At 43.6% G+C, this 27068-nt stretch overlaps 1 protein-coding gene across 5 annotated transcripts in view; it reads right to left on the bottom strand.

The window, feature by feature from the left end:
- Positions 1-27068, bottom strand: part of RPH3A (rabphilin 3A) — a 327189-nt gene that overhangs the window by 56581 nt on the left and 243540 nt on the right. For 4 of the 5 annotated variants that reach the window (XM_074402202.1, XM_010342855.3, XM_074402201.1 and 1 more), the window contains exons 3-5: positions 20823-20911; positions 11331-11342; positions 213-359 (exon numbers count right to left, since the gene is read on the bottom strand). In XM_074402202.1, the coding sequence (XP_074258303.1) occupies positions 213-359; positions 11331-11342; positions 20823-20893 (230 nt within the window). In that variant the 5' untranslated portion in view covers positions 20894-20911. The remainder of the gene's footprint in view (positions 1-212; positions 360-11330; positions 11343-20822; positions 20912-27068) is intronic. The other variant, XM_074402203.1, reaches the window with a different exon arrangement.

A 27068-nucleotide genomic window follows, 5' to 3' on the forward strand; every position in this document is an offset into this window, starting at 1 on the left:
TCAACGCCAGCATCCCACTCTCTCCTCCAGCCCCTCTCTCTTCTCCCAACTCTCCCACCTCATGAAATAAGGATCCCACGTCTGCCAGGGGGAAAGGGGGCGGGAGGTGGCTCCGTAAGTCACAAATGACAAAGCCCAGAGGCAGCCCTGTTCCAGCCCAGCACACCCTTCTGTCTCAGCGGCTCTCAGGTGGATGGGAAGCGTCACCTCACCCGATTCGCTCCTGCTCCATCTCTTCCATTTTCTCAGCTCGAGCGATCACCCTGTTGATGATTTCTTTCTCCTCATCGGTCAGTTCTTCCTGCTTCCTCTGCCGGTCAGGCTGACCACTGGGATGGACGGACCAGCCTGCCTGGAGCCTGAAAAGCAATTTGGGATGGTGTGAGGTGAACAGAAAATAGTAGTTCAAATTTCTGCTGGGAAACTGACTGCCTGGGAGACGGCGGGCAAAAAAAATCGTATCTTTCAGAGCCTCAGTCTGCTACTCCGTGCAATGGGACACATACTTCCCTCTTAGGCTTCTGATGAGTTTATTTTCTTATGCGCTTAACACATAGCAGACACTCCACAACATTTTCAGCAAGCTCATGGAAACCTGGAGCATAAAGATGTTTCAGAAAGGATAGAACAGTCGACTTGTACAGCTGCGGTGGAAATGATTCAGGACAGGCAGCCCGAAGCCCTTGGTCCCAGGTTGATCACAGCATCTGCCTGGCAGGGAGATGGCTTTTGGGGGCTACGGCGTTTTTAAAAATAAATTTAAACTGGTTGCCAACTACATTTCTAAAAATCTCTTGAATTCACACAAATGTTCAGATTTCCAGCCTCAAAGCCTCTGGTAACATTTTGAGTTCTGTCTTGTGTTCTTTTTGCTTTTTCTTTTCTTTTTAAGCGAACACTGACATAACATCTACCAGCGCCCACATTACCTAATGATCTCTCACACATGCCCACTGTGTGCTCGCATCTGCTTATTAGCGCGCATACAAGCACCCCGTGCACCTGCATTACCTCATTTAATCCTCACATCACCCCTAAGAGGCACGGACTGTTTGTGTCCCTATTTCCTGGTGAGGAGGCTGAGGCGTGGAGAAATCTGAGCATTTGTCCAAGCTTGTGTGGCTGGCAAGTGGCAGCGGCAGGATTCAGACCCAGGCAGTCTGCACATTTACCCTCCACAAGACGGAAAGAATGGGACCTGTGGCCCCGGCAATGGTTCAGAGGATCAGAGCTGCTGCGAGCAGTTAAGGCTGTGGTCTGTAACAGACTGGAATCCCAGGCTCTGAGGTGCCTCAGCTGAGTAGAAGACTAGAAATTCTTGTCCCTATGAGGGAAAAAATCAGGAACTCTGAATCCTCAGGAGCAAACCCCCATTAGCCACCAGCCTCAGTCCTTTCTGCTGGCCTAATCACAGCAGCAGGCATGAAATTGCCTTTTTGACATTGGAAGCTGGAAATTAAAAGCCTGTCCCCCTCCCAACGCCCCGCCCTCTTCTGCCATTCCCCCACCTTAGCTAGCTTGCTCTGAAGAACAGAGAACGCAGAGTTTGGAGGAAAAGGGAAGCAGATATCTTGGGGTCTTGTTTCCAGAAAAGGAAGGAGGATATGGCCTGGGGAAATTCTGGCGGAAACACACCTTGCCTTCCCTCATGTAGCCTTGGATGGGGCGCCTCTGGGACGAGCGCATGCTAACACTGCTCAAACCCCTTGCTCAGAACCCTCCAGTGGGGTCTCAGTTGACTTAGAACAAAATCCAGGATGAGGCAGAAGTGATGGTTGCACAACATTGTGAAGATACTAAACGCCACTGAATTGTATATTTTACAACAATTACTTTCACGGTATGTGAATTTTACCTTAATAAAAATAAAATTCAGACTTCTTGCTTATTCTGCAAAGTCCTGCCTGGTCTGTCCTGTACCTGCCCCTCTGTCCTCATTGCTCCTGCTCCCCCTGGTCACTAGCTCAGAAACGCTGGCCTCTTCACTCAATCTTAAATCTCCAAGTCTTGTTTTTGCCTCAGGATCTTTGTGCTTGCTGTTCCTTCTTCCAGGAACACTTCCCTCCCTGGATCTTCCCTCTCATCACCCTGGTCTCAGAGAGGCTGTCTTCGATCTCTCATTGCCCTGCTTCACTTTCTCCATGGCGCCCGTCTCTAGCTGAAGTTATCTGTTACATGTTCCCTTGTTATATGTGTATTGCCCCTTTCTCTCCGATCAGAATGTAGATTACAGGACGGCAGGGACCTTGTCTGGCCCTGGTTCTCTGTTGTGTCCATGACACTTAGATCATTCTCTGACAGCAAGTACATAAAAAGCGTTTTTGAATAAGACCTGGTCCCTGGTGGCTAAAAGAGATGTTAAATGCCTAATTATACAGGTGCCATGCAGGGAGACTGAAGCAATGGAGGTTACTCAGCCTAGAGACTGGGAGGAGCTTCTGGAGGAGGTGAGGAGAATTCACTGTGATCCTGGTGAAGACGAAGCTTCAGGGCCCTCTGTTCACACGGGTACCTCCGGAGGCCCTAAAAGGGCCCTGGTAATGGTCCTGTGATTAGGAAAATTTGCTGACATAAGATGTTTTTGTCTTTTTGATCTTGAAGAGGGCCCCTTAAGTATATACGCTTTGGGCCCCACAAAGCTGTGGCTGATTCCTGCTAAGACCTCAAAGATAAGCTGAAGGGGTGATGGAAGGTTGGGGAGAGATTGAGTCTGGCAGAGGGAATGGTCTTTGCAAAAGGCTGGGGTAGAGCAAACAGGCAGCATGCTGGAGGGAAAGAAGACCAGCATGGTGGCCAGCCTCTAAGATGGTCCCCAGGGGTCCCTGCCTCCTGTTATTCATACCTACCTGTGTGCAGTCCCTTCCCATACTGAATAAAAGCTGGTCCTGTGTGACCAACTAAATACAGTGGAAGTGACACTGTGTGACTTCCAAGTCATAAAAGACACTGAAGCATCCACCTTGGTGTTTTGGCCAGCCGCCATGTTGTGAGGGCACTCAAACATCCCTGTGGAGAGGCCCATGTGGAGAGGAACAAAGGCCTCCTGCCAACAGCCAGCACCATACTGCCAGCTACGTGAGTGGCTCTTCAATCCCTTATCAAGCCTTCAGATAACTGCTGCCCCAGGTGACGTGTCTGCAGCTGCATGAGTGACCTTGTGCCAGGGCTGCCCAGTCAGGCCACCCTCCAATTCCTACTCACAGAAATTGTGAGCGATAATCAATGGTTTCTGTAATCTTAAGCCACTTATTTGAGATGATTTGTTATCAGATAACTGAAAAACCCAGTCCAGCAGGAGACTAGAGACAGACTGGTAGCATCCTCCCCACCGTGTCTAGATTCATGTTCTATTGCTGCAAGACACATTATTACAAAGTAGGGGCTTAAACCAACACACATTTATTTTTCTCACAGTTGCTGTGGGTCAGGAGTCTGGGCTTGGCTTAACCGGGTCTTCTACTCAGGATTTCACAAGGCTGCAATCAAGGTATTGGCTGGGCCATGTTCTCATCTGGAAGCTTGACCGGAGAAGAATTAGCTTCTAAGCAAATTTGTGTTGTTGGCAGAATTCATTTGCTTGCAGCTGTATGACTGAGGGCCATGGCCCTCTGAAGGCTGTTGAGAAAGTCCCTACCCCAGGTCCTAGAGGCTGCCTGCATTCCCTAACCATGTGGCATCTCTGATCCCATCCTGTGGGCCACTTCCTTCATCAAGTCCACAAGGAGAATCTCTAGTTCCTGTTACCTGAGACAGAGTCTTATATAACATAATGTGATCCCAAGAGCTCATCCCCTTCACTATATCTTACAGGCTAGAAGCAAGGCTCAGGTCCTGCCCACACTCAAGGGCAGGGCACTACACAAAGGCATGAACGCCAGGAGGTGGGGATCACTTTGAAGTTTGCCTGCTGTGGCATTCCCGGCAGGTGGCCTTCCTTCCTTGCTTGAATGCCTCCTGTGATGGAGGCCTCACTCTCTTCATGCAGAGTCTGTGCCATGCTGTTGGGAAGATCTTCCATTTGGTGTGCCAATATCCTTCAGCCTCATGTGTCTCCCCATTACTTTTAAAGGATACAGTGGACTCGTACATAATGAAGATCACCTACCCTTCCCAAAGAGTCCCAGTCATAACGGAATTCAGCCATCTCCCAAGTCTCATCAGTTTTCCATGGAAATGGACACTTCACCTGCCCCTATTCTCCCTTATTTGCCCCCACCTCTCTTCCTGGATTTCTCCATTGATCCCCCTTTGTTTATTTCCTGCCATTACAAAGCAGCTCAGTGACCAAAACTGAACATATGAGATTCTAGGCCTAGTCCCCAGTGGAGACCCTCCAAGGACACATTCCTGCAGTTTACAATCTGGTCAGGAGCCAGCCTGACCTCAAGTCCATGCCTCACACCCCACCACCACGCCACTGCCAGTGTCAGCATGCACAGGAAATGCATGTGTCTGAACACACATGGCTCCAGAGACATAAGCAGGGCTGGGGGTCCCCGCGAGGCCCCGCCTAGGATAACTGTCTCCATCTGCAGACTGCAGATGAGCAACCCTGCTGGAGGCTGCTGGCACCTTCCAAAGCCTTCCCCCATCCTCTGCTCCAGAACACATCATTGACAAACAGCTCATCATGTTTGAAAATGTCGCCGATCGGTCTCCGTGGGAACCTGCAAACCTCCTGTGGATTTTCATGTTTTAATTTCAGAAGCAAACAGACAGAAACAAGATCAGTTTTTCAGACCAAAGCTTTTGCTCTCAGGGAACAGAAAGGGCCTGTCTAGGTCTTCCTGAGTTGGGGAACCAGACGGGCATGAGGGTCTCAAGCATCAGTCCTTAGGATAAGACCCTTGCCAAGGGATTCTGGACACAGGATGGCAGCTCTGTGTCCTTAAGACCAGAGCCAGAGTCCAATGTTGGGATCTTATTAAAGACCAAAGCCGGAGACCAAAGTATTGCTCCCCTTGGACAAGTTAGAGGATTGTATCCAATCCAGAAAATATCCGGAGGGCTTACTGTGTGCCAATGTGAGCACTTGTTAACTGGGCAGAGTTAATGAGTGGCATCCTGGGTCTGACACTTGTTGCCAGTTTGTGCTGGGCCTCTGTCCTGCTCTGAGCCTCAGTTTCCTGGTCTGTTAATTGGGAATGTTAATAGGGCATGCATCACGGGCCCTTGAAGAGATTAAATGTGAAAGTGCGTGCCAAGCGCCCAGGTAACAGCAGCCCTGCTATTGTGACCATCCTCTTAATCTACCAGGATGCCTAACGTTTCACTGAGGGATGAATTGCACCAGGAACTTGGCGAGCAAACTAAGATGTGCTCCACAGTTTTGTGGGACTGCCTCTCCATGTGAGTGCTGGCATTTTCATAGTCACTCATTAGCTGGCTGCTGACAGAGTAGCCCTTCGACCTAAGCAGAACCGATGGCTACCTACAATGACAGTACTGGCTGCTATGAAGATACAGTAACCTAAGAGAGGGGTATGGGAGTAGGCTTTGGAGTCACATAGCTGTGATTCCTTTTCTGGCACTGCCCGGCCTGGATGTGCAACCTTAGGTACAAGTTACGTAGCATCTCTGAGACTTAGTTTCCTCATCTGTTAAAGGGAAAACTTACCAGTGAGCTCATCAAGCTCAAATAAGGGTCAACTAGAACATGTATATAAAGTGCTTAGCGCTGATCCTAGGACTTGGTAAATGCTCAAAAAAAGTGAACTTGTGTTTTCTTTTTCTTCTTCTTATTAAATATTTTTGGTATGAAACTGGGTCCCAAATCCTTGTTACAGTGGCAATTCAGTGAAAAATTATTATTAAATATTTTTGGTACGAAACTATGTCCCAAATCCTCACCACAGTGGGAATTTGGTGAAAAATTACCTAATAGCACTGTACATATATAGTGAGCACTGATCTGAACGAAGGAAAGAATGAATGAATAGAATGTTTTGCTCAGGAGTAGGGAAGACAATGAATCACTAACCCAGAGGTAGGAAGAAACCAATGAAATGAAACAAAACATGCAACCTGGATCACTGACTGGTATTTGAAATCAGGAATCTCTTTGCCACCTTAAAGCCATGGTGGTAGGAGTATCCAGATCAATTCCTTGCCCATCTGCACAAACATGAGCCTAGTTGATTTAGCTATTCATGAGAGAGAGACAGAGAGACAGACAAAGAGAGAGAGGAGAGAGAGACCAACTAACTTAGCTGACTTTAAGTGGCAAGAATGAATGCTGGAGAAAATGAACTTTCAGAAGCATCCTTCCTGGACCAGTCCTTCCTGTAGCTCCCAGATTTCCTTTCTCAATCTGGATGCACTAATCCCATACCAGAATCTACTGAGATGTTAGGATACAATGGAAAAAGAAAAAAAAAAAAAAACACTTGAGCTTTAGAGTCAGATCAATCTGCATTCAAACTCTGGCACTGTGTGACTTTGGTGAAAGTATTTCATCTCCCTGGACTCTAATTTTTTCACCTTTCAAGTGGAGTTAAGAATAATTTTATGCCATATGGTTTACATTGACTGTCTTGTTGAATTTTTGAAATATCTTTTGAGGTAAACATTATTCTCCTCTTGAGTATACCAAGGTTCAGAGAGGTTAATCACTTGCCTAAGGTCACACAGCTTGCAGCAAAGCCAATCCCAGGAGGGAAGGCCTGTGCTCTGAACCACCACCATGCTATCCTGCTCTTCTGAAAGGCAGCCAGATGGTTCAATCTCACTTTCTTTCTCCCAGGCCACAGTCAGCTCTTCCAGACCTCCTGTCCCCATCATCTTAATTATCTGTGGCTCTTGAGTTTAGAGGAAACTTTAATCTAAGGAACTTTTGACTGTTGGTTCCAAATATCTTTTTTGTTTGTATGTATTTTTCAATGAGGCTTTTTTTTTTTTTTTAAAGAGACAAGGTCTTGCTATGTCGCCCATGCTAAATTTGAGCTCCTGGGCTCCAGCAATCCTCCCACCTCAGCCTTCCAAGTAGCTGGGACTACAGGTGTATGTTACCACACCAAGCTTAACGGGGCCTCCTTCTGAGGATCACAATAGATTTGTCTAATTAGGGGAGTGTAAACTGTAGAGATACCAAGAGCCCATGACTGGCTTAAAATGCACACGGTGTGTGCGATGGGAATGGGAATGGAAACAGGCACATTTCCCCCAGATGATGAAGAACCTGGAGGCTCTCTAGGGACTGTCTACTATTGGCTAATCTGCAAAAACCAATGTGCCCTGTCCTGACTATGGGAAGAAATGCTCAGAGCTACCTTTGAGGTGGAAGCAGGAAATTGGTTGTGTATCCCTACCCAAAATACACCCTTTCTCATTTTAGAAGGCACTTTTGGCCCACTCTCGAACCTAAACACTTTTACTGGGAAAAGATGATGTAAACCAGTGGGGTGTCCTGTGATAGAGTTCATCATTTCTCAAACTTTAGCATGACTAAGATTTCACTTGGTGAGCTAGCCAGAATACAGATTTCTGGGCCCTTTGCAGAAATCTGGGTTCAGAAGATCTGGGGTAGGACTTGCATTACCAGGGGAGGAAGGAATAAAGTCACGATGGTTAATGGGTCCAAAAATACAGGTAGATAGAAGGAATAAGACCTAATATTTGGTAGCACAATAAATAGGATGACTATAGTTAACAATAATTTATTGTATACTTCAAAATAACTAGGAGATTAGAATTAAAATGTTCTCAACATAAATATGTGTTTGAGGTGATGGGTATTTCAATTACCCTGATTTGATCATTTCACATTGTATATAGGTACCAGAATATCACATGTACCCAAAAAATATGTAAACTATTTTAGGCCAATTAAAAATTAAAAATTTTAGAAAGAAAAAAGAGATAAACATTGGGAAATAAATTAACATTTGATGTTTTAGTTGATCACCAAAGAGTTAGAGTCTACTTTCTTTTCTTTTCTTTTTTTCTTTTTGAGATGGTATCTTACTCGGTCACCCAGGCTGGGGTGCAGTGGCACAATCTTGGCTCACTGCAACCTCTACCTCCTGGGTTCAAGCAGTTCTCCTGCCTTAGCCTCCTGAGTAGCTGGGACTACAGGCACATGCCACCACACCCAGCTAATTTTTTGTATTTTTAGTAGAGACAAGGTTTCACCTTGTTGGCCAGGCTGGTCTTAAATTCCTGACCTCAAGTGATCTTCCCCCCTCCCAAAGGGCTGGGATTCCAGGCGTGAGCCACATGCCTGGCCCCAGAGTCTACTTTCCTCCTCCTTCAAATTAGCCCAAACTTAGGACTTGCTGTGGACAGTAAAATGCAGGGGAGTGATGGTGCGCCAGTCCAGAGGCAAAACCTCCAAAGGCCTTGCATGTTTCTGTTTACTCTTATACCCTGCCATCGCCGTTAGAAGACCCAGGATAGCCTGTTGGAAGGTGAGGCATGTGGAAGAGAAATGCATCATTCCAGCCACAGCCATCCTAGATCAGCCAGCCCTTTGTTACACAAACGAGCCTAGCCAAGGTCCACAGAGCTGCTCACCAAGCCCAGATCCCTGATAACAAATAACTGTTCTAAGCCACTGAGTGTTAAGATGGTTTGTTATATAGCAAAAGCTAACTGATACATTATTCAGCATGGCAAAAAAAAAAAAAGAGTGAAACTTGTTAGACTTCCTACACTTATTTCACAGTTGAGCGTTATGTTAAATTGCAGTTGTATCATGTTTACCGTGCTATTTTTAATGCTTTCAGCCACTAAAGGTCTTTATCCAGCTCCACTCTTATCTGTCTCAAATATTTAGCTTCTGAATAAACTATTATTCAAAGAAAGAGTTTTGCTGCTAAGAAAAAGTCGAAAGATGCCTGAGACTCACAAGGGAAAAAGGGAGTTGCTGAGAATCATGAGTGGAGAGAGGGTGGTCCAGGACTCGAGGAACCGGCCTTCTTGATGGGCTTCATCTGCTAACTGAAGGCACCTGCTCAGGTGTACTACGAGGGGTCAGAATGAAGCCACCCACCAAGGCCAGCATCAGCAGCCCCTGAGACAAAAGGAAATCAGCCTCCAGGTAGAAGCCCCTCATAGATGTTTCCCCCTGAAATACTGCAAAGGGCAGCCTCCCATACCCTTCCTGCCTCCCACCTCGATTCTTCATTGCGTGCACACAATAGTCACGTAATAAATACCCGCCAGATGTCTCCATTAATAAATTATAACTCCCCAAAGGAGTGAGATGATGGAAGTGCTGTCGGGGCATGAAGGCTCTGAAGCATTCAGCAGCAGAGGTGTGCAGAAAATTAATCCTTTTTCTTCCCTTTCTTCTTCTCCCCCTCCCTTCCCCTGGGATGCCAACATGGGCAGGTGTCTGCAGGAAGTCTCTTTATAGCACAGTGAATGGGATTTTAATGAATCCTGAAGAAAAGGAGGGGCAGCCACACCACGGGACATTTTGTATGTGCCCAGCTGGTGTAAAGGCCCCTTTGGATGAAATTTACCCCAACCAGACTAACGGGGGTGCAAAAGGGATGCTGTGGGTCCCCCACATCCGCAGAATGCCAAGGGGTCCTGGGGCTCCTGCTAATCTTTTTAGCCAGACTGCATTCTATTCTGTTCTTATAAAATCCCACGCTCTCTCTCACAGTTGGGCTTGGCAGATGCCGTGTTCCCCACTGGGAGCTCCTCTGTCTTCCCCACTTAGCGATCCTCCCTCTCCTGGTCTCAGCGTACACATCACTTCTTCCAGGAAGCTCTCCATCATCACCCTCGAGTCTGAGCTAGGTGGCTGTCTTTGTGCTCCACAGTCTACATGGTTCTATGATTATACCTCTGTACATACTGGAGTACATTTGTTGGTGACTGGCCCTTGATTTGCTTGTAGACTCCACTAGACATATCTTCATATGTGGCTAACTGTGCATCCCTGGTGCTTAGCGTGGTGCTTGGTATTTAGTAGGTACTTGTTACGAGTGTTTATAATAGAGGAAGGGAGGAAGAAAGGGAGGGAGGGAAGGGAGGAGCCTGGGGAAGAGGGACAGAGGGGAAGAGGATGAACATGCTACCTTTCAACCTGCAGCATTTATGATGCCTCTAAGAGCCTTGAGACCCTCTCTCTGGAGTCATGAACTTCTCTCTTGTGATGTTCATATTTGTAATCTGACAAGGACTCGGCGTCTCTCTCCAGCATGTCTGAATAATATATTCATGATTTCATAGAAAGCAGATCTTCCCTGTCCAGGGTCCTACCAGCCAACAACAGAACTTGTATTCAAATAGTCTTTACAAGTCAGCCTATTCAAAGCTCCCATTTGACAGATGGAGAAACTGAGGCACAGGGTAGGAAGAAGAATTTTTCTGGGTCCCCTAAGTGTTAGCTGTGTTAACGAAATCTTTAGAGCATTCTAGCCCCGATAATGTGGTTATTTGGGTCCCAAAAAAGCTGAAAAAAATTGCACAAGATCCCTCTATATAAACATAAGGGTAAGGCAAGGTTGTTATTCGTACCTCCGTTTCATTTTGCTCAATCAGGCTTTACAGTTGGTAAAGCTTTCCTGCACATCTCATTTGATCTGACCATCAGCCAGTGAGGATGGAGGGGCAGGGTTCTTGTACCCATTTTACAAACAAGATAACCAAGGCTCAAGGAGGTGAAGGGCTATGTCCCAAGCCACATGCACCACGAGTCCCAGGGTCCACGATTGCAGGGAGGGGAGGTAAAAATGACTTTCCATAGTTTCTGAATGTGTACACCCAACTGAAGATGGGGCTACTTTTCAGTCTGGCTGCCCAGTTATTGGACCTGGCATCCAATCTGTCATGCATATTTAGGAAATGAATCCAATTAAAAATGCAAAAGTTGTGAGAAAAGATAGGGCCTCTGTGTCAAAGGTGTTTTCTGGGAAATCAAGATGACCTCTGATGAGGTGACAAAGACCCAATGAACAGCACATAACAGTCCACAGCCCTGCCCTGTTCCTTGTCATCTTTTACTAGTGACAGCAGTTATCAGAATTAACATTTTCCTTACCACAGAACAGTGTTCCCCAGCAAAATGCCACAGAAAAGGGAACACTGAGTGGTCAATAAACTTGATGAAATCCTGTGAATCACTAACAAGAATTGAGGGCTCACTTAAGACACATCTTCCATCCTTTTATCAAGTTTGGTATGAGGTTTTCTTTATTTTATAAATTTTTTTTTCTTAAGATGGGTGTGGGTGTTTTTTATAACTTAGCTTTTTAAAAAGATATTTAAAATTTGCTAGTTCCTTTTTTAAACATCTCTCTTCAAGGGCAAGCCACCTTGATCAGAAAAAGAGATAAAATATAGTTTGTAGAAAAATAGAAGTATTATAAAATACTCACTGTTCTTTATCACTGAAGGAAGGCAGAGAAAGGAAAGAAAGAAATGAATAAAGTTAGGTAAGAAATCATAAGAATATCAACACTGTCTGGATGCAATGTTCACAAAGTTTGAACTACGATGACCTACTTCCATTTTGTTTCAGCCATTATTACCTTATTTTGGCATATCTAAAACAAGGCTGCTTCAACTTAGGGTTAGGAAACCCACATCTTTGATTAAATTGACCAACCAGTTTGGCTTATTAATTAACTGAGCTGATCATTTATGTATTTGAATGACGGTTTTGTGGCACTGAAAAGAAATCACTGAATGATCTCATGGCCATCATTATTCTTGGTTTCTTTTATTTCAAACACTGGGGGACAAGGACTATACCAGGTAGAGCAATGAGCCCTGAACAGCAGACCTAGTAGTGCCCCAGTTGAGGGAAGCAAGTTCTTCCACTCTAGACAGGAGGCCAGCATGTCCATTTATGAGGCATGCAACCAAAGGCAGGTCATGTCTTCTCTTTGTGCCTCAGTTTCCACCTCTCATGTCTGGCACTCTCTCACTTGAAGACTTGAATGCTAGGCAGAAGTGTCAACTGTGAAAGACCAGCATTTCTCCCCATGTATTCTTTTTTTTTTTTTTTTTTTTTTTAAGACGGAGTCTCACTTTGTTACCTAGGCTGGAGTGCAGAGGTACAATCTTGGCTCACTGCTCACTGCAACCTCCACCTCCTGGGTTCAAGCAAATCTCTGCCTTAGCCTCCGGAGTCACTGGGATTACAGGTGCCCACCACCATGCCTGGCTAATTTTTTTGTATTTTTAGCAAAGACAGCAGTTCATCCTGTTGGCCAGGCTGGTCTTGAACTCCTGACCTTGTGATCCACCTGCCCTAGCCTCCCAAAGTGCTAGTAGTACAGACGTTAGCCACCACACCAGGCCCTCCCCATGCATTCTTAACATGAAGAACTGAACCATTGCCCTAACCAAGCAAGGAGCAGGTGCATTCGTTTTTCTCAAATTTCCTAGTTGTTGGTTTCAAACGTAATCATTAAATTCAAGGAGGGTGAGAGAGGAAGACATCTGAAAATAACAAAAGCAGGAAATGTGTCTGGCTAGCCAGCAGTTAATTAAGACTAGATTGGTTAATTTACTGGAGAAAGAAATTATAAGTGTCTGCATTAGTTCACCACCACTGCAGCAGACTAGCTAGCATGTGTGATGACTGTAATTCACCCATTAGCATTTATTGGAAAATAATTTTAATATCTGAAGAAAAGGCAGCAGCAATCAAGCCAGCCAGATGCATTCAGAATGCCAAGATATTTCATGGGAGCCCAGGAGCGCTTTAATGAAACAGGGTCCAGACTGTTTGGATAATTTTAATTTAATTGTAAGGCAAATTGTTTGGCTTCATATCGACGAAAGTAAACTCTGATGGATGGGATTTTAATTAACTGACATTTCTTAAATAAAATAAATATTTCACTCCATCCACCCTTCAGGCAACTGTTTATCTTACAGAGACACACTTTTTGGCTGAGGAAATATTCTCTGCAAAATAAGTTTGGCTCCAAGAAGACATCATGAAAAGGGCTTTGGAAACTAGCAATTTCCTATGAAAAATGAAAGCAACAGAGTTCAATAGTATCTTCAAAACTGTAACGCTTGTAGAACTGGAGGAGGTATTAGATAGAAGTAGTAAACAGACATGAAACATTTGCTTTGGAGGATATGGATGGACTAAATATTCAAAAAGACCCTTCACCGATATATAATTAAAGCAAACTTTTTAAAATGCAGCTCTGGGATTTCTAGAAAGTCAGGAAATTCTCCAAGATCCCTCTCTCTTTCAAAATAAATCAACCAAATAGACCTCAAATAAAAAACTTTTTCTCCTTGGCCAGGCTCGGTGGCTCATGCCTGCAATCCCACCACTTTGGGAGCCTGAGGTGGGCGGATCACGAGGCCAGGAGTTCAAGACCAGCCTGGCCAACATGGTAAAATCCCAACTCTACTAAAAATACAAAAATAAATTAGCCAGGCATGGTAGCACACACCTGTAATCCTAACTACTTAGGCTGAGGCAGGAGAATTGCTTGAATCAGGGAGGTAGAGGTTGCATTGAGCTGAGATCATGCCACTGCACTCCAGGCGGGGCAACAGAATAAGACTCCATTTCAGAAAAAGAAAAAGAGATAAAAAACACATTTTCTCCTCAAAAGACTCTGTATCTAAAGGAAAGGTAAGTTATAGACTTGGCGAGAGTATTTGCAACATGTATACACAGAGGGGATTTTATCTATAATATAAGGAAACGTGTAAAACTTAATAACAAGAAAACGAATTACCTGATTTTAAAAATTGACGAAAGACTTGAAAAGATACTTCAACAAAGAGTTACATGAATGGAAAAATTTTGAGTATTGAGGGAATGTATTCTCTTCCCGGGTCCACAAGGGGGCGTAGTTTCAAAGGCAAGAACTTCCCAGCGCCATACCTCCACCCACGTCTCTAGAGGTCTTTAACTTTCTCACCCACGGGGGGAAAAAAAATCAAAGATCAATCACTCCAGCGGAAGCTTAAAGGAACTCCTTTCACAGAACAGAAAATCTGAATGGGGTGGGAATTACTCCCAGGTTAAAAGTCCCCTTCCCCCACATCAGTGCAGATGCCATTTCTGGATCCCCTTCCATGACATCGTGCAAGCTGCTCTCTCTCTATTTCTTTCTGCTTTTTCTCTCTCTCTGCCTAACTAATTCACTTTCTGCAAAACTCTTTGGGGTCCAATATTTATTTAGGTGCCCACCACACAAGCAGAGCCCTCTCCCCGATTCTTGGATGAGTGAGGGACCAAGAGCCTGGAAGAACACATCCTATCAGGGAATTGAGCTTCTCCCATGCCCCAGAACCCAGTCTCATTAATGAAATACCACTATGCACACATCAAGAAGGTTAAAATTAAAAATACTGCTCATACCAAGTGCTGCTGAGGTGGTAGAGAAGCTGGAACTCTCATCCACTTCTGGTGGAAACTTTAAATGATCCAATCAACTTGAAAAAATTTGCAGTTTCTTAAAAAGTTAAACCAGCATCTACCATGTGACTGAAACACTCCACTCTTAGGTAAGTACCCCAAAGAAATAAAAATATGTGTCAATACAAAGTTTTATTTGTACTAGCCCAAACCCACTGTCCATCAATGGATGAATGGGTCAATGAGCTGTGGCATATTCACATAATGAAATACTATTCCAAAATTTAAAGGAACAAACTATTGATATACAAAACAATACAATTGGATCTCAAAATAATTACACTGAATGAAAGAAGACAGATAGCTCCCTTGCAAAAAGGGTATACACTGGACGATTCCATTTATATGAAGTTCCAGAAAATGCAAACAAATTTATAGCTAAATAGTGATGATGACTTGGGAAGGGGTGGGGAGAGGGAGGGTTAAGAAGGAGGAACTATGAAGGGTAACAAGGAAGTTTTGGGGAGTGAGAGGTATGTTCATTATCTTGATAACTGTGATGGTTTCATGGGTATATACTTGTTTAAAATTATCAAATTATGGCTGGGCATGGTGGCTCATGCCAGTAATTCCAGCATTTTGGGAGGCCAAGGCTAGAAGAACACTTATGGCCAAGAGTTTGAGACCTGCCTAGGCAACATAGCAAGACCCCATTTCTACTTAAAAACAACAACGACAACAAACTTATTCAGGTGCAGCGATGTGCACCCACAGTCCCAGGTTCTCAGGAAGCCCAAGATGGGAGGATGGCTTGAGCCTGGGTGGTCAAAGCTACAGTGAGCTATCGTTGTGCCATTGCACTCCAGCTTATGCAACAGAGTGAGACGCTATCTCTAAAATATATATATATATATATATATAATTACAAAATTATGATTTAAATTGCCCTAATTTTATACTATTGAAGGTATATTAATTATACCTTTATAAGCAATTTTTTAAAAAAGGAAATCCAGCAAACTCAATCCAGAACAGGGAACTATGAGCAATAAACCAATGCAAATACCAACATTACACTCCAGGGGCCGATGCAAAGCTCCCAACAGGGTGGGGAAGCTGAATTGGAGACCCCTACATGGAGCCAGGACCCTCAAAGGGAGCCAAAGTGTTTCTGGATGAGGAGAACATCTCCCTCCTGGCAGAGGCAAGTATAAATATCTCTGAAGAAAAATGTTTCCAAGGCAGATCCCTAGGATTCTCACAGTCTGAGCATTCAAAGAGCAAGTAATTATGAGTGAAAATCTGCAGGAATGACAAACAACAGACTTAGGCGGTCAGAGGCTTCAGGCAGTGGTGTTCTGGCAAGTGTTTAACGACTGACTCTCTGGGGAAAGAGCCCCATGGAGGCTGATTTCAAATGCCAACATGATGTGACTAAATGAAGAGCTGGGAATAAATGTGCAGCAGCATACCTTTATATAGTATTTCCACCTTACAGGCATAGTAGACATAAATAACAGAGAATATCAAAATGTAGTAAAACAGGTCCAGCGTGGTGGCTCACACCTGTAATCCCAGTACTTTGGGAGGCTGAGGCAGGCAGATCACCTGAGGTCGGGAGTTCAAGACCAGCCTGGCCAACATAGTGAAACCCTGTCTCTACTAAAAATATAAAAATTAGCCAGGTGTGGTGGTATGTGCCTGTAATCCCAGCTACTGGGGAGGCTGAGGCACAAGAATCACTTGAACCTGGGAAGTGAAAGTTGCAGTGAGCCGAGACTGTGCCACAGCACTTCCATCTCAGAGAAAAAAACAAAACACATCTAATAAAATAATTGAAACACAGTTAATTTTGAATATTTATCACCATTGTGTGTAATATTATTTAATTATAAATATAACCATTTATTCACTTTAGAGAAAGGGTCTGTCTCTGTCACCCAAGCTGGCATGTAGTGGCATTAATCATAGCTCACTGCAGCCTTGAACTCCTGCGTTTAAACAATTCTCCTGTTTCAGCATCCTGAGTAGCTAAGACCACAGGCATGCACCACTGCATCTGGCTAATTTTTAATTTGTGATAGAGATGGAATCTCACTCTGTTAGCCAGGCTGGTCTAGAACTCCTGACCTCAAGTGATCCTCCCATCTTGGCCTCCCAAGTTGCTGTGATTATAGATGTGAGCCACAGTTCCTGGCCAGGAATAAGTTATAATTAAGTTATAATTTAAAATTATAACAATTTTTAACAATGGCTACGTTTATTAACTGGCTTACAAAATTTCTGAAAATTTAACATCCATTCCAATAAGCTTTTATGGCACATAGCCAGCATGCCACTGATTCATGTATAACAATTATTGAATACAGAAGATGAAGTTACTATATGTGAAACATTTAAAGAAATGAAATGTGGATTAAAAAGCAAGCAAGGGGCAAAAGATTGAAAAATGGTCAGGAAGATACTAAAAAGAATGAAAAATAATTTTTAGAAATTAAACATGTAACTACTAAATTCTAAAATGCAATGGGTGGTTTAATAACAAATTAATATGCTCTAAGACAGAGTATACCAGGATGGAAGGTGTGAAGAGATTACTCAAAATGCAGCAGAGAGGTAAAGCAATTTGAAATATAAAAGAGAGAACAGACAGGGCAAGACCCCAACTCAAAGAAAAAAGAGAGAGGATAAGCAACATGGAGGTCTAATATTTATCTAACAGATTCCGGTTAGGGAAAATAGGGAGAACTGAAGAAAAAAAACATTCAAGAGATAATGCTGACAATTTTCTAGAACCAGAAAATTTCTAGAATTTTCATGCTGAAAATCATGAATCCACTGTTTCAGGAAGCACAACATGCACCAAGTAGAAAAAAACAACAAGAAATACACACTTAAGCACATAGCACTACAGAACATCAAAAAGACAGGCTTACGTGGAGGGAAAATCTTCTACAAAGGAAAGGCAATTTGTTGACTTAAGACTCTTAACAGACATCTGAAAGCACAACCATTCCTTCCAAGTCCACCTAGAATGATGTAACCTTCAATAACAAGAGATAAATGGATGTTTTGAGATACACGCAGTCTGAGAGAGCTTACCAACAGACTTTACCAAATGAAAAGCTGTACTTCAGGAAGAAGTAAAGTGGCCCCAAGAAGGACCAAGATCCAGGAAGATTTGAACATTGAACCAAGAAACTAGAAGACAGGCAAATTTTTTTTAAAATGCCAGTATAAAATAATAATGTCCAATACATCATGCAGTAAACTAGCTCATATCCAGAATATGGAGTTAAATAAAATATGGACAATATTTATTTAACTCCATATTCAGAATATGGAGTTAAATAAAGGATTAAACTAAGATACTAGAGAAGAGTAGCAGGTAGGTAGGGTTGGAATTAAAATGTTGTTAGAGTGTTTTAAGCACCTTGTGTTGTCTGGAGGAAGATGTTGAGACAGTGAGTAACTCCAGATATGATTAGTTATGAATGGTAACATTTTAAGGACAGCCATGGAAATCATAGGAATGAACCATAAAACCAATAAAGAGAAAAATAGAATTTGTAAAGCCCGAAGCCCAATTAACCAATTAGTAAAAATAAAAGGCAAGGAGAGAAACAAAAAACTACAGAAAAAGAGAGAAAACAACCACAAGAGAGTAGAAAAGTTCAACTATATAATAGATCAGCAAACTATAGCCTACAGGCCAAATACAGTCAGCCGCCTGTTTTTATTATTAAAAAAAAAAAAAAAAGCCACACCCATTCATGTGCACATTGCCTGTGGCTGATGTTGTACTAGAACAGTGGAAGTGGAGTAACTGCAATGGAGACTACACAGCCAGAAAAGCCTGAAACATTTACTATTGGGTCCTTTACAGAAAGAGTTTACTGATAATTATATTATCTGTAAATGGATTAAAATCATCACCTAAAAGACAATTACCACACTGAATTAAACAATGAAAGAAACAAATCTGGCTAAAAATATCCTTTATATTCTCCTACCTGAAATGTAAGAGGACTAAAAGATTAAAATCAAAAGGTTAAAAAAACAAAAAAAAAAACCTACTAGCTAAAGAAAGCTGATGTTGTTTTTTAATATCATGAAAGGGAGTTTGGGACAACCAAATCATTGTTAGGGATAAAGATAAAGAGAGACATTATGTAATGATAAAAGGTTCAGTTTTTCGGTAATATAGATCAACTGCAAATCTGTAGCCATCTCATAGAACCACAAGGAGAAATTGGCAGATCCATGGTGATTGAAGGAGATTTCAACATAATACAAGTAGACTAAAAAGTAGTGAATGTAAACAAATGTTATGAACACAATTAATAATCTCATTTTGATATGTGAGTGACCTTACAAACAGTAATTATAGAAGACACATTTTTTTCTTATGTATTTGTTGAGCATATCCTAAGATCTAGCTATAAGCCAAATCTTAACACGTTTCAAATACTAAGCATCGTATAGGTCATATTCTCCAACAAAAATACCACTAAACTTGAGATTAATAACACAAAAAGTAACAAATTAAGAATCCTCAAACATTTAGAAATTTTTAAATATACCTCTAAATCACTCTTGAGTTAAAGTAGAAATCATAAGAGAAATTTAAAATACATAGATATGAGAAACAATGAAACTACTCTATGTTGAAGTTTGTGGGATCATTTGAATGTGGTACTTTGTGTATCACATTTAAAATCACTAATATTAGAAAAGAGGAAAGTTTTATATTAATGAGATAAATATACAACCCAAGTATTTAGAGAGTAATAGAATAAGCTTAAGAAAATGGGAAATAATTATTTAATAGAAATTAGAACAGAAATTAATCAGACAGTAAATAACAGGGCAATATTAAATAATTAATAAGAAAGACATTCTCATTTCAATCTCCTTTCCAACCTTATGTACTTCAAGGAGAGCGTCTCAGATGGGTTCTTATATGACTTTAACACTTCTCTACCACTTGCAGCCAGCAAGTCATATAAGTGTAAAGCAAGTCTCAGGCTCAGAGCCTCTGTGAGGCTACAGTTTATAACTGGACTGTAATAACATTGTTTCTTTTAATTATTTATCTTTATGGTTATCTTTGTTCATAGAAAGCATGAACTAATTATCCACTTACATCCATTTGTGACAAAAAATGTTCTTGTTAAATAGAAGTGTCTACGTTTTATAAGTAGCTAATTAAGAAATAATAATGATATTTCATAGGTAAAAATTGTAAATGTGGTGCTTAAATGACCAAGTTTAGGGAAACACTGCTCTCCAATAAGCAAAAATCTTTGCCAAAAAGCCTTTGTAGGCTGGGGGCACTGGCTCACACCTGCAATCCCAGCACTTTGGGAGGCCAAGATGGAAGGAGCCCCAAGAGTTTGAGACCAGCCTGGTCAACATAGCAAGACCCTGTCTCTACAAAAAAAATTTAAAATTAGCCAGGCATGGTGGTACATTCCTGTAGTCCAAGCTACTCAGGAGGCTGAGACAAGAGGATTGTTTGAGCTCAGGAGGTCAAGGCTGCAATGAGTTATGATTGCACCACTGCACTTCAGCCTGGGCAATGGAGCAAGACTCTGTCTCAAAAAGAACAAAAAAAAAAATCCTTTCTACATTCTTTGGGCCACAACAACTACACCCTGACATCTATTCTTCTAACAAAAATAACCATATCCTCAACTGTCCTACCCAGAATTTAAACTCCTAAACTGACCCTAAAAGACCGTCTAATATAAGATCCCCAGAAGTTCACAGTTAAGGAAACTCAGAGGCCATCTATTCCAGGGAGACCAAGTGGGATGGGTGGGTAACAGACATGTCCACAGTGGGCCAGGTTTAGAGACCAACAAGAAATGATGGGGACTGTGGAAAACTGAGAGCTCTTGTCAGTCCAAAGATATCAGCTGCTACGTGACTTCTGCTGAACTGTTGGCAAAATTGTTGTCCAGTGTTTTCAGGCCTTCTGATCTTTTGAAGACATGGCAGAAATCTAGACTTTCATGTGAAGTCTCCCAATTTTTACATGATCAGGCCCCAAAGTCTTTGTTTTTGTTTGTTGTTGTTATTGTTGTTTTAAACACACTTCTGCAAGTCAGGGTTAGCCTGTGCTCTGCCAGCTTGTAATCTCTGATCTAGTGCAACTTCCTTATTTGACCGATATAGGAAACGAAGGGCCCGAGAGGGGAAGATATTTGCCTATCATCACACAGTAAATTAGCTCACATCCAGAACTAGAACCCAAGTCTGGTTCTAACCACCAGGTCACTTTTCTCTCCAGTCCACCAGGCCACCTATTCTATGGAGCATGAGACTCAGAATTTAATCTTGTTCTTCCAACCTTGCAAAATAGTCAAACTAAGGGAGATATTTTCATGACAAAACCCTTTATCCTCCCCTGTCTTAGGGAAGGAAGCTATTCCTTTTTTTTTTTTTTTTTTTTTTTTTTTCAAGTGTAGAACTGTCAAAACCTCGACTCAAAACAAGCCACTCCCAGGAAGATGCAGCAACTTACTTTGATTGAAGGGGCCGGTCACCGGGGTACATCCAACGGTTAGAACTGCTGCTGAACACGGTGTCAGTCATGGTAGACGTCTAGTGCTCCTGGAAAACATGAACCCAGAGAGGACATCACCTTGTCATTCAGCCACTCCTTAGTTCTCAAGTCCCTGCTTTATGCCACACACCTGGTTAGGTAAAGAAAGAGAACTAAATCCAGTTTCTTCATTTTCCAGATGGGGAATCTGAGATCCTAAGAGGGAAATTGTCCTGCTGGACCTCACAGCTACCCCATGGACCAGAGGGAAGAAACTCCCTCACCTAAACCCAAGTTCTTCCCATTCACTGTTGAGGAAAGGCGGCCGCACTTCCAGCAATGTGTGGGTCAGAGTTAACTCGAATCCAGGGTCTTTCTATTGAGCAAGTTACCTGACTTAGCTGTCTCACAGTCATCCCTTCCTTCCCGCCCTTCCTTCCTTCCCACCCTTCCTTCCTTTCCTCCCTTCCCTCCCCTTCCCTCCCTTCCTCTCTCTCTCTCTCTTTCTTTTATTATACTTCAAGTTCTGGGATACGTGTGCAGAATACGCAGGTTTTTTACATAGGTATGTACGTGCCATGGTGGTTTGCTGCACCCATCCACCCATCATCTACATTAGATATTTCTCCTAATGCTATCCCTCCCCTAACCCTAAGGGCCCACCCTCCGATAGGCCCCGGTGTGTGATACTCCCCTCCCTGTGCCTATGTCTCCTTGTCTTTTTAAAAAAATTCTCTACATCCAAGCTATCAAAAAATGGTATTGGCTTGATCTCTAAAACAAACTTAGGATCTGCCTACTGCTTTCAGCCTGCATTGCTGCTATGCTGATCCAAACTGCCACTATCTCGGCCTGACTTAATGCTATTGACTCCCCCTTGGTTTTTCTTCACCTACCCTTGTCTCTTTTCATTCATTATTCATAACCACAAAGTAGAAAAAGCCCAGTATTCACCAACTGATGAGCAGATCAACAAAATGTGGTATAGCAAAGCAATGATACACTCAAGCATTATTCCACCATAAAAACAAATGAAGTATTGACATAGGCTGTGATGTAGGTGAACCTTGAAAGCATGACGCTAAGTCAAAGAAGCCAGACACAAAAGGCCATATATTGTGATATTCCACTTATATAAAGCATACAGAATAGGAAAATCTATAAAAGATAAAAATTAGATTAGTGGTTGCCCAGGCTGGGGAGGTGCCGGGGGTGCAGGGTTTCTTTGTAAGGACAGTAAAAGTATTCTAAAGTTGATTCTGGTGATGGATGCACAACTCTTGTGAGAATACTAAAAGCCACAGAATTGTCCATTTTAAATGAGTGAAGTACATTACCTGTGATTTATAGCTCAGTAAAGCTGAAAAAAAAAATGGTGCCACCACTCTGGAAAACCGCTTGGCAGTATCTATTAAACTAAAAGTCCATCTACCCTGTGGCGAAGGAATTCTACTCAGGTATATACCCAAGAAGTATATTCAGGTATATACTCAAGAAAAAAAGTGCTTAGGTTCTAAGACATGTACAAGAATGTTCACAGCAGCTTTATTCATAATAGCTTAAAACTGGAAACCATCCAAATGCTCACCAACAGGGAGCAGATCAAGCCATTGTGGTTTATTTGTGCAGCAGAATGCCAGTGAGCAATGACAGAGAAGCTTCTGATACATGTAACACCCTGGCTGAACCCATAGACGTCATGTTTGGTGAAAGATGCCAGGAACCAAAGGCAACGCACTGTTGGATGATATTGACATAGAGTTAAGAAACAACAAAGCTATTTGGCAATGACAGAAATCAAGGCAAATAAGTTGCTTATTTAGGGGAGGCTATTGATTCAGAAGAGGCAGGAGAGGGCCTCCCTGGGGTGAAGATATTTCATATCTGGATCTGGGTAGCCACTAACCAGGCATAGACATCTGCAGACGGCTTAGATGTGTATGCTTCACATCCTTCCCTTTTCCCCACAAAAAGCAAGTCAGTTATGTCACTCTTTTGCTCAAGAGTCTTCAGTGGCTCCCCATTGCTCCTAGACTCAAATTGAAACCCCTTAGCACAGCCTGGCTCCCTGCGGTCTCCTTCTCTTCCTCCCACTCTTCTCATGCCCTCTTTCCCAGCCCCAAAGGCCTTCCTGCTGCTCCCGCAACATCCCCAGCACATTCCCACTTGCTCTTCCCTCAGCCTGGAAGCCTTCCTGCAGATCCTTGTCCAGCTCACTCTCTCCCTTTGTACAGATTTGTTCCTAAATGCCACCTCCTCCAAGAGGGCCTCCCTGATCACCCAACTTAAAATAGCTCCTACGGGGATGTCAGTGAAGGGAGAGTATCAGGGTAGATAGCTAATGCATGCGGGGCTTAATACCTAGGTGATGAGTTAACAGGTGTAGCAAACCACCATGGCACACGTTTACCTGAGTAACCTGCACATCCCGCACATGTGCCCCAGAACTTAAAATGAAATACATATGTATATATTTAAATAAATAAATAAATAAAAATAGTTTTTCTTCTTGCTTCTCCATTCTGGCCTCCTTTACTCTCATTTTTCTTCCTAGCTCGTATCACTACCCCAATTTAATATTAGTTGTTTATTTTTATGTTTGTATCTTTGCTTAGAGTTTGAATCCCCTGCCAATATGTAAGCCACGCAGAACTTTTTCCATTTTGTTCACTGTTTAATCTCCAGCACTGGCATAGTGTCTGGCACCTAGAAGGTACGTAATGAAAACTTGCTGAATGTGTGAACGAGTCGCCATCAACGCTGTCATTCTGGCCGAACTCAGTCACGCTTCAGTTCTTTCCGAACCTTCCCTGACCCCACCCCTCTGAAGGTCCAGCCAGGAGTAAGAGAAAAGAGACCACATGGAAATTGCAGTAATTGTTTTAAAAACAAATGGAAAGTGGATCGGTGTGTCTAGCGGGTCCTGATTTCCCTGTAGGTCTTGTTTTGTGTAACGCTGAATAGATGAGAACTTGGGAGGTGAGCACACAGTGACCTCCCTCTCCTGTCCTGTATCCTTTGTAATGATTCAATCTCTGTGTGTGGGGAAACAGAGGGGAGTGCTGCTTGGACCCGTAGCAGAGAAGGTCCCTCACGGTAAAGCTATTTCATCTGCTCCCACGTGGTTAACATAATCTTCCCAGATTAATATGGCATTTCATTGTTTCCACTTCAAAAACAGAAAGGAGAGACAGCTCCTGTTGTGAAAGAAATTTGCTGAAAAAGAACTTTAATGTCTCATTATTGCCTGTGGCGAGAGCTGAGCAGGCTTCCCTGGAGCCCCCAGCCTGAGAACCCCTGGCCCCTGCTGGGTGCAAAGAGGCTCAGTCCCAGGAATGAGCTACCTCGGCTGCTGTTGGTCCAGAAAGCTGAACCTGCAACTGAAGGTTTCCTCTGCTGCTTTGTAGCAGGGAGAAAACACGGCCCTTAGAGACCCTGGGAGGAAGGCAGGTCTGGGGTAAGGGAGACGCATCACCTCCCAGGAATTCTGATCTCCAAACTCCATCAACTTCAGGGCAGAATCTGGCCTGCCCACACTCTTTTATGTTCAGTCATGCACGCCAGGGTTGTGTTTCCCACTAAAACTCCACCTGCAAAGCCTGAACTCACTGGCTGACCACCCAGTGGAAAGCACCCAGCTCCATGCCTCCAGGCTGGAAGCCACCCTGCACAGCCCCGGTTATTTCAGCTTGGCCACTCGGGGCTCTCAATGCACTTAACAACCCAGGATTGGACTCTTTATCTAGTGTTCACCCCAGTCTACCAAGCCTGGACCAGAAGAGGAAAACGCTCAAGCAATCAAACATAACTGCACAACTAGAGAAAAAGGCCCAGGGAAAGGAGGGCGTGTGTCCACGGGCAGATCTGGAATGGAGGTGGAGATGCAATTGGGAGGTGGGGGAGGCATCGTAGCAGTCCCTGTTGATTCCCCCATCTGGATCCCCCGACGGTTCGTGCACCCTCCCGATCCCAGCCTCTAGGAGTGTTAGCCGCAAAGGGCTCATAGCAGCACCATTTTCCAGAGAATTGCCCTCAGCCATCTGGAGCTGCTTTGCCCAGAGATACCAGGGAGCAGCCCAAAGCCAATGGCTAATGTATAAGAGAAGGGTAGAAAAGTACAGCTCCCTTGTCCCAGGGCAAGATGGCTCTGTGCTGCCATCGCACCCCAGACCTCCCCAAGGACTGCGCGGAGGCCAGACTTCAGGTGAAGCCACACCCTCGCTGAGCTTCCTCTGTTGCCTGTTCTGCTTGGAGAACCCCCTGAGAATGCACATCTGAGGTTCTGCTTCTAGGGAACTTGACCTTGTGTGGGAGGAGACAGCAGAATCTTGGGGAAGCATGGTTCTGCTCCACAAGCTCATTACATCACCCCTGGTGGTCACTTAGCCATTTTCTAATCCAATAGAGCGTGATCCTAAAATGTTCTCCTGAGATGTTTTTCTATAGGCCTGCAGATGATGCTTCATGAAGGCCAACTCTTCATGAAGAGTTGAGGGTGAGTCAACAGAAATGGAGAAAGTCTAGTGGTAAGTCTCGGACATTCTCAAACCACTCCCCACTTTCCCATCACTCACTACAGAGAAATCATCATCATAGGAGGAGGCCTGAGGCCCAGGGAGGACCAGGAGAGGGAAACCAACCATGGATACCAGAAGCAAAAGTATAAATGTAAGTGTCACATAAATGGTACCGATTTCCAGCTCTAGGACCACTGCAGAAGCTTAGCTCACTGAGAAGTTTAAACACCAGCTACACTCCCTAGCACACGGCAAACACTCGCAAAGTAGTAATTCCCTTTTCCCGTTTCTTCTATACTTGATTCAGCAATAATGACTTACATTTTTTGAGCACCTATTATGCACCAAATTGGTTCTGCCTGCTTCTCCCCTCGCTGGCCTTAGCACTGCTTGCTAAGGGACGGCAGTTCCATCCCCCAGAATCTCCAAGGTTTTCCGCTAGCTGTAGTTGAATGGAAAAAACAACGCACAGCCTATTCAGTTTCTGAGCTGCTGTGGCAAGTGTCTGAACGTGACCCAGCAGGGTAGGGCTGGCAGGGGATTTATGCAGCACTTCGGGGCACTGCAGGGAACCAATGGAGCTGCGGCTGCCTGCGTGGAGTTCAATGCCACAGTTGGCCTCCCTATCCCAACAGTCTTGGAATTAAACCAGACGCTTTGCAGCAGAACCTGCGGCCACACGTTTGGACAATGCCCAGACAGTTGCATCTCTCGACCTCTCCTTGCCCCTCCTCTCTTCCCCTGAATGCAGCACATCATTACTCATTGGGTATCTGGAAAAACTCACTCCGACTATCTGATGGGGTGGGAAACATACTTAAACAAAGGGCCTCAAACTGGGGGAAAGGGGAGTGTCCATGAACAGAATCCAGGCTGAAAATGTTTTGTTTGGCTCATAAAGGATTTTTTAAAGGGTAAAATTAAATCACTGTCTTAAAAGGAAAGAATTGAATTTAAAATGCAGATTGCCAGCTTCTCTTGGGAAATTGGAAGAATTTAAAAATATTCATGGAACATCTACTACTACTATGTGCCAGACACCATTCTAGGCACAGGGGATACAACATTAAAACAAACAAAGACAAAAATAATTGTCCTCATGGAACATACCTTCTAGTAGGGAAGACTGACAATAAGCAAACAAGTTGAATATTAAATATGTCAGCTGGTGATGAGTGCTTTACAGAAAAATAAAACAGGGAAGGATGATTGGGAATTAGTGGCGGGCGGCAGGTGGGGGAGGGGAGTGTGATTTTTAAATAGGTGGTGAGAGGGAGCCTCACTGAGAGATGCTATTTGAGCAAAGACCTAAAGTGGCTAATAAACTGAGCCACGTGACCATCTGGGGGAGAGCATTTCAGGCAGAGAAAAAAGCAAGTGCAAAGGCCCTGGGGCAGGCATGTACTTGGTTAAGTTGGAGAAATGGTAAGGAAGACAGAGTGGCTGGAGTAGAGAGAGCAAGAGGGAGCTGAGATCAGCGTGGTGGTAGGGGAGGGTGTCAGATCCTGAGGACCACGTACACTTCCAGCCTGAGAGATGCAGGAGGCCCAGAAAACCTCTGAACAGTGGTGCAAGCTGAGTATATTCTATTCCATCTCAAATACGCATCCAGATTTGACTCTTTTCCAGCCTGTTAGGATTTCTGCACACCCTTACTATGACAAGGACACTTGGGACACCAGAGAGACAGACGGTGATCTCCTGCTTT

Source organism: Saimiri boliviensis, chromosome 7, assembly GCF_048565385.1.
Source record: "Saimiri boliviensis isolate mSaiBol1 chromosome 7, mSaiBol1.pri, whole genome shotgun sequence".
In the NCBI taxonomy this organism is placed as follows: Eukaryota; Metazoa; Chordata; class Mammalia; order Primates; family Cebidae; genus Saimiri; species Saimiri boliviensis.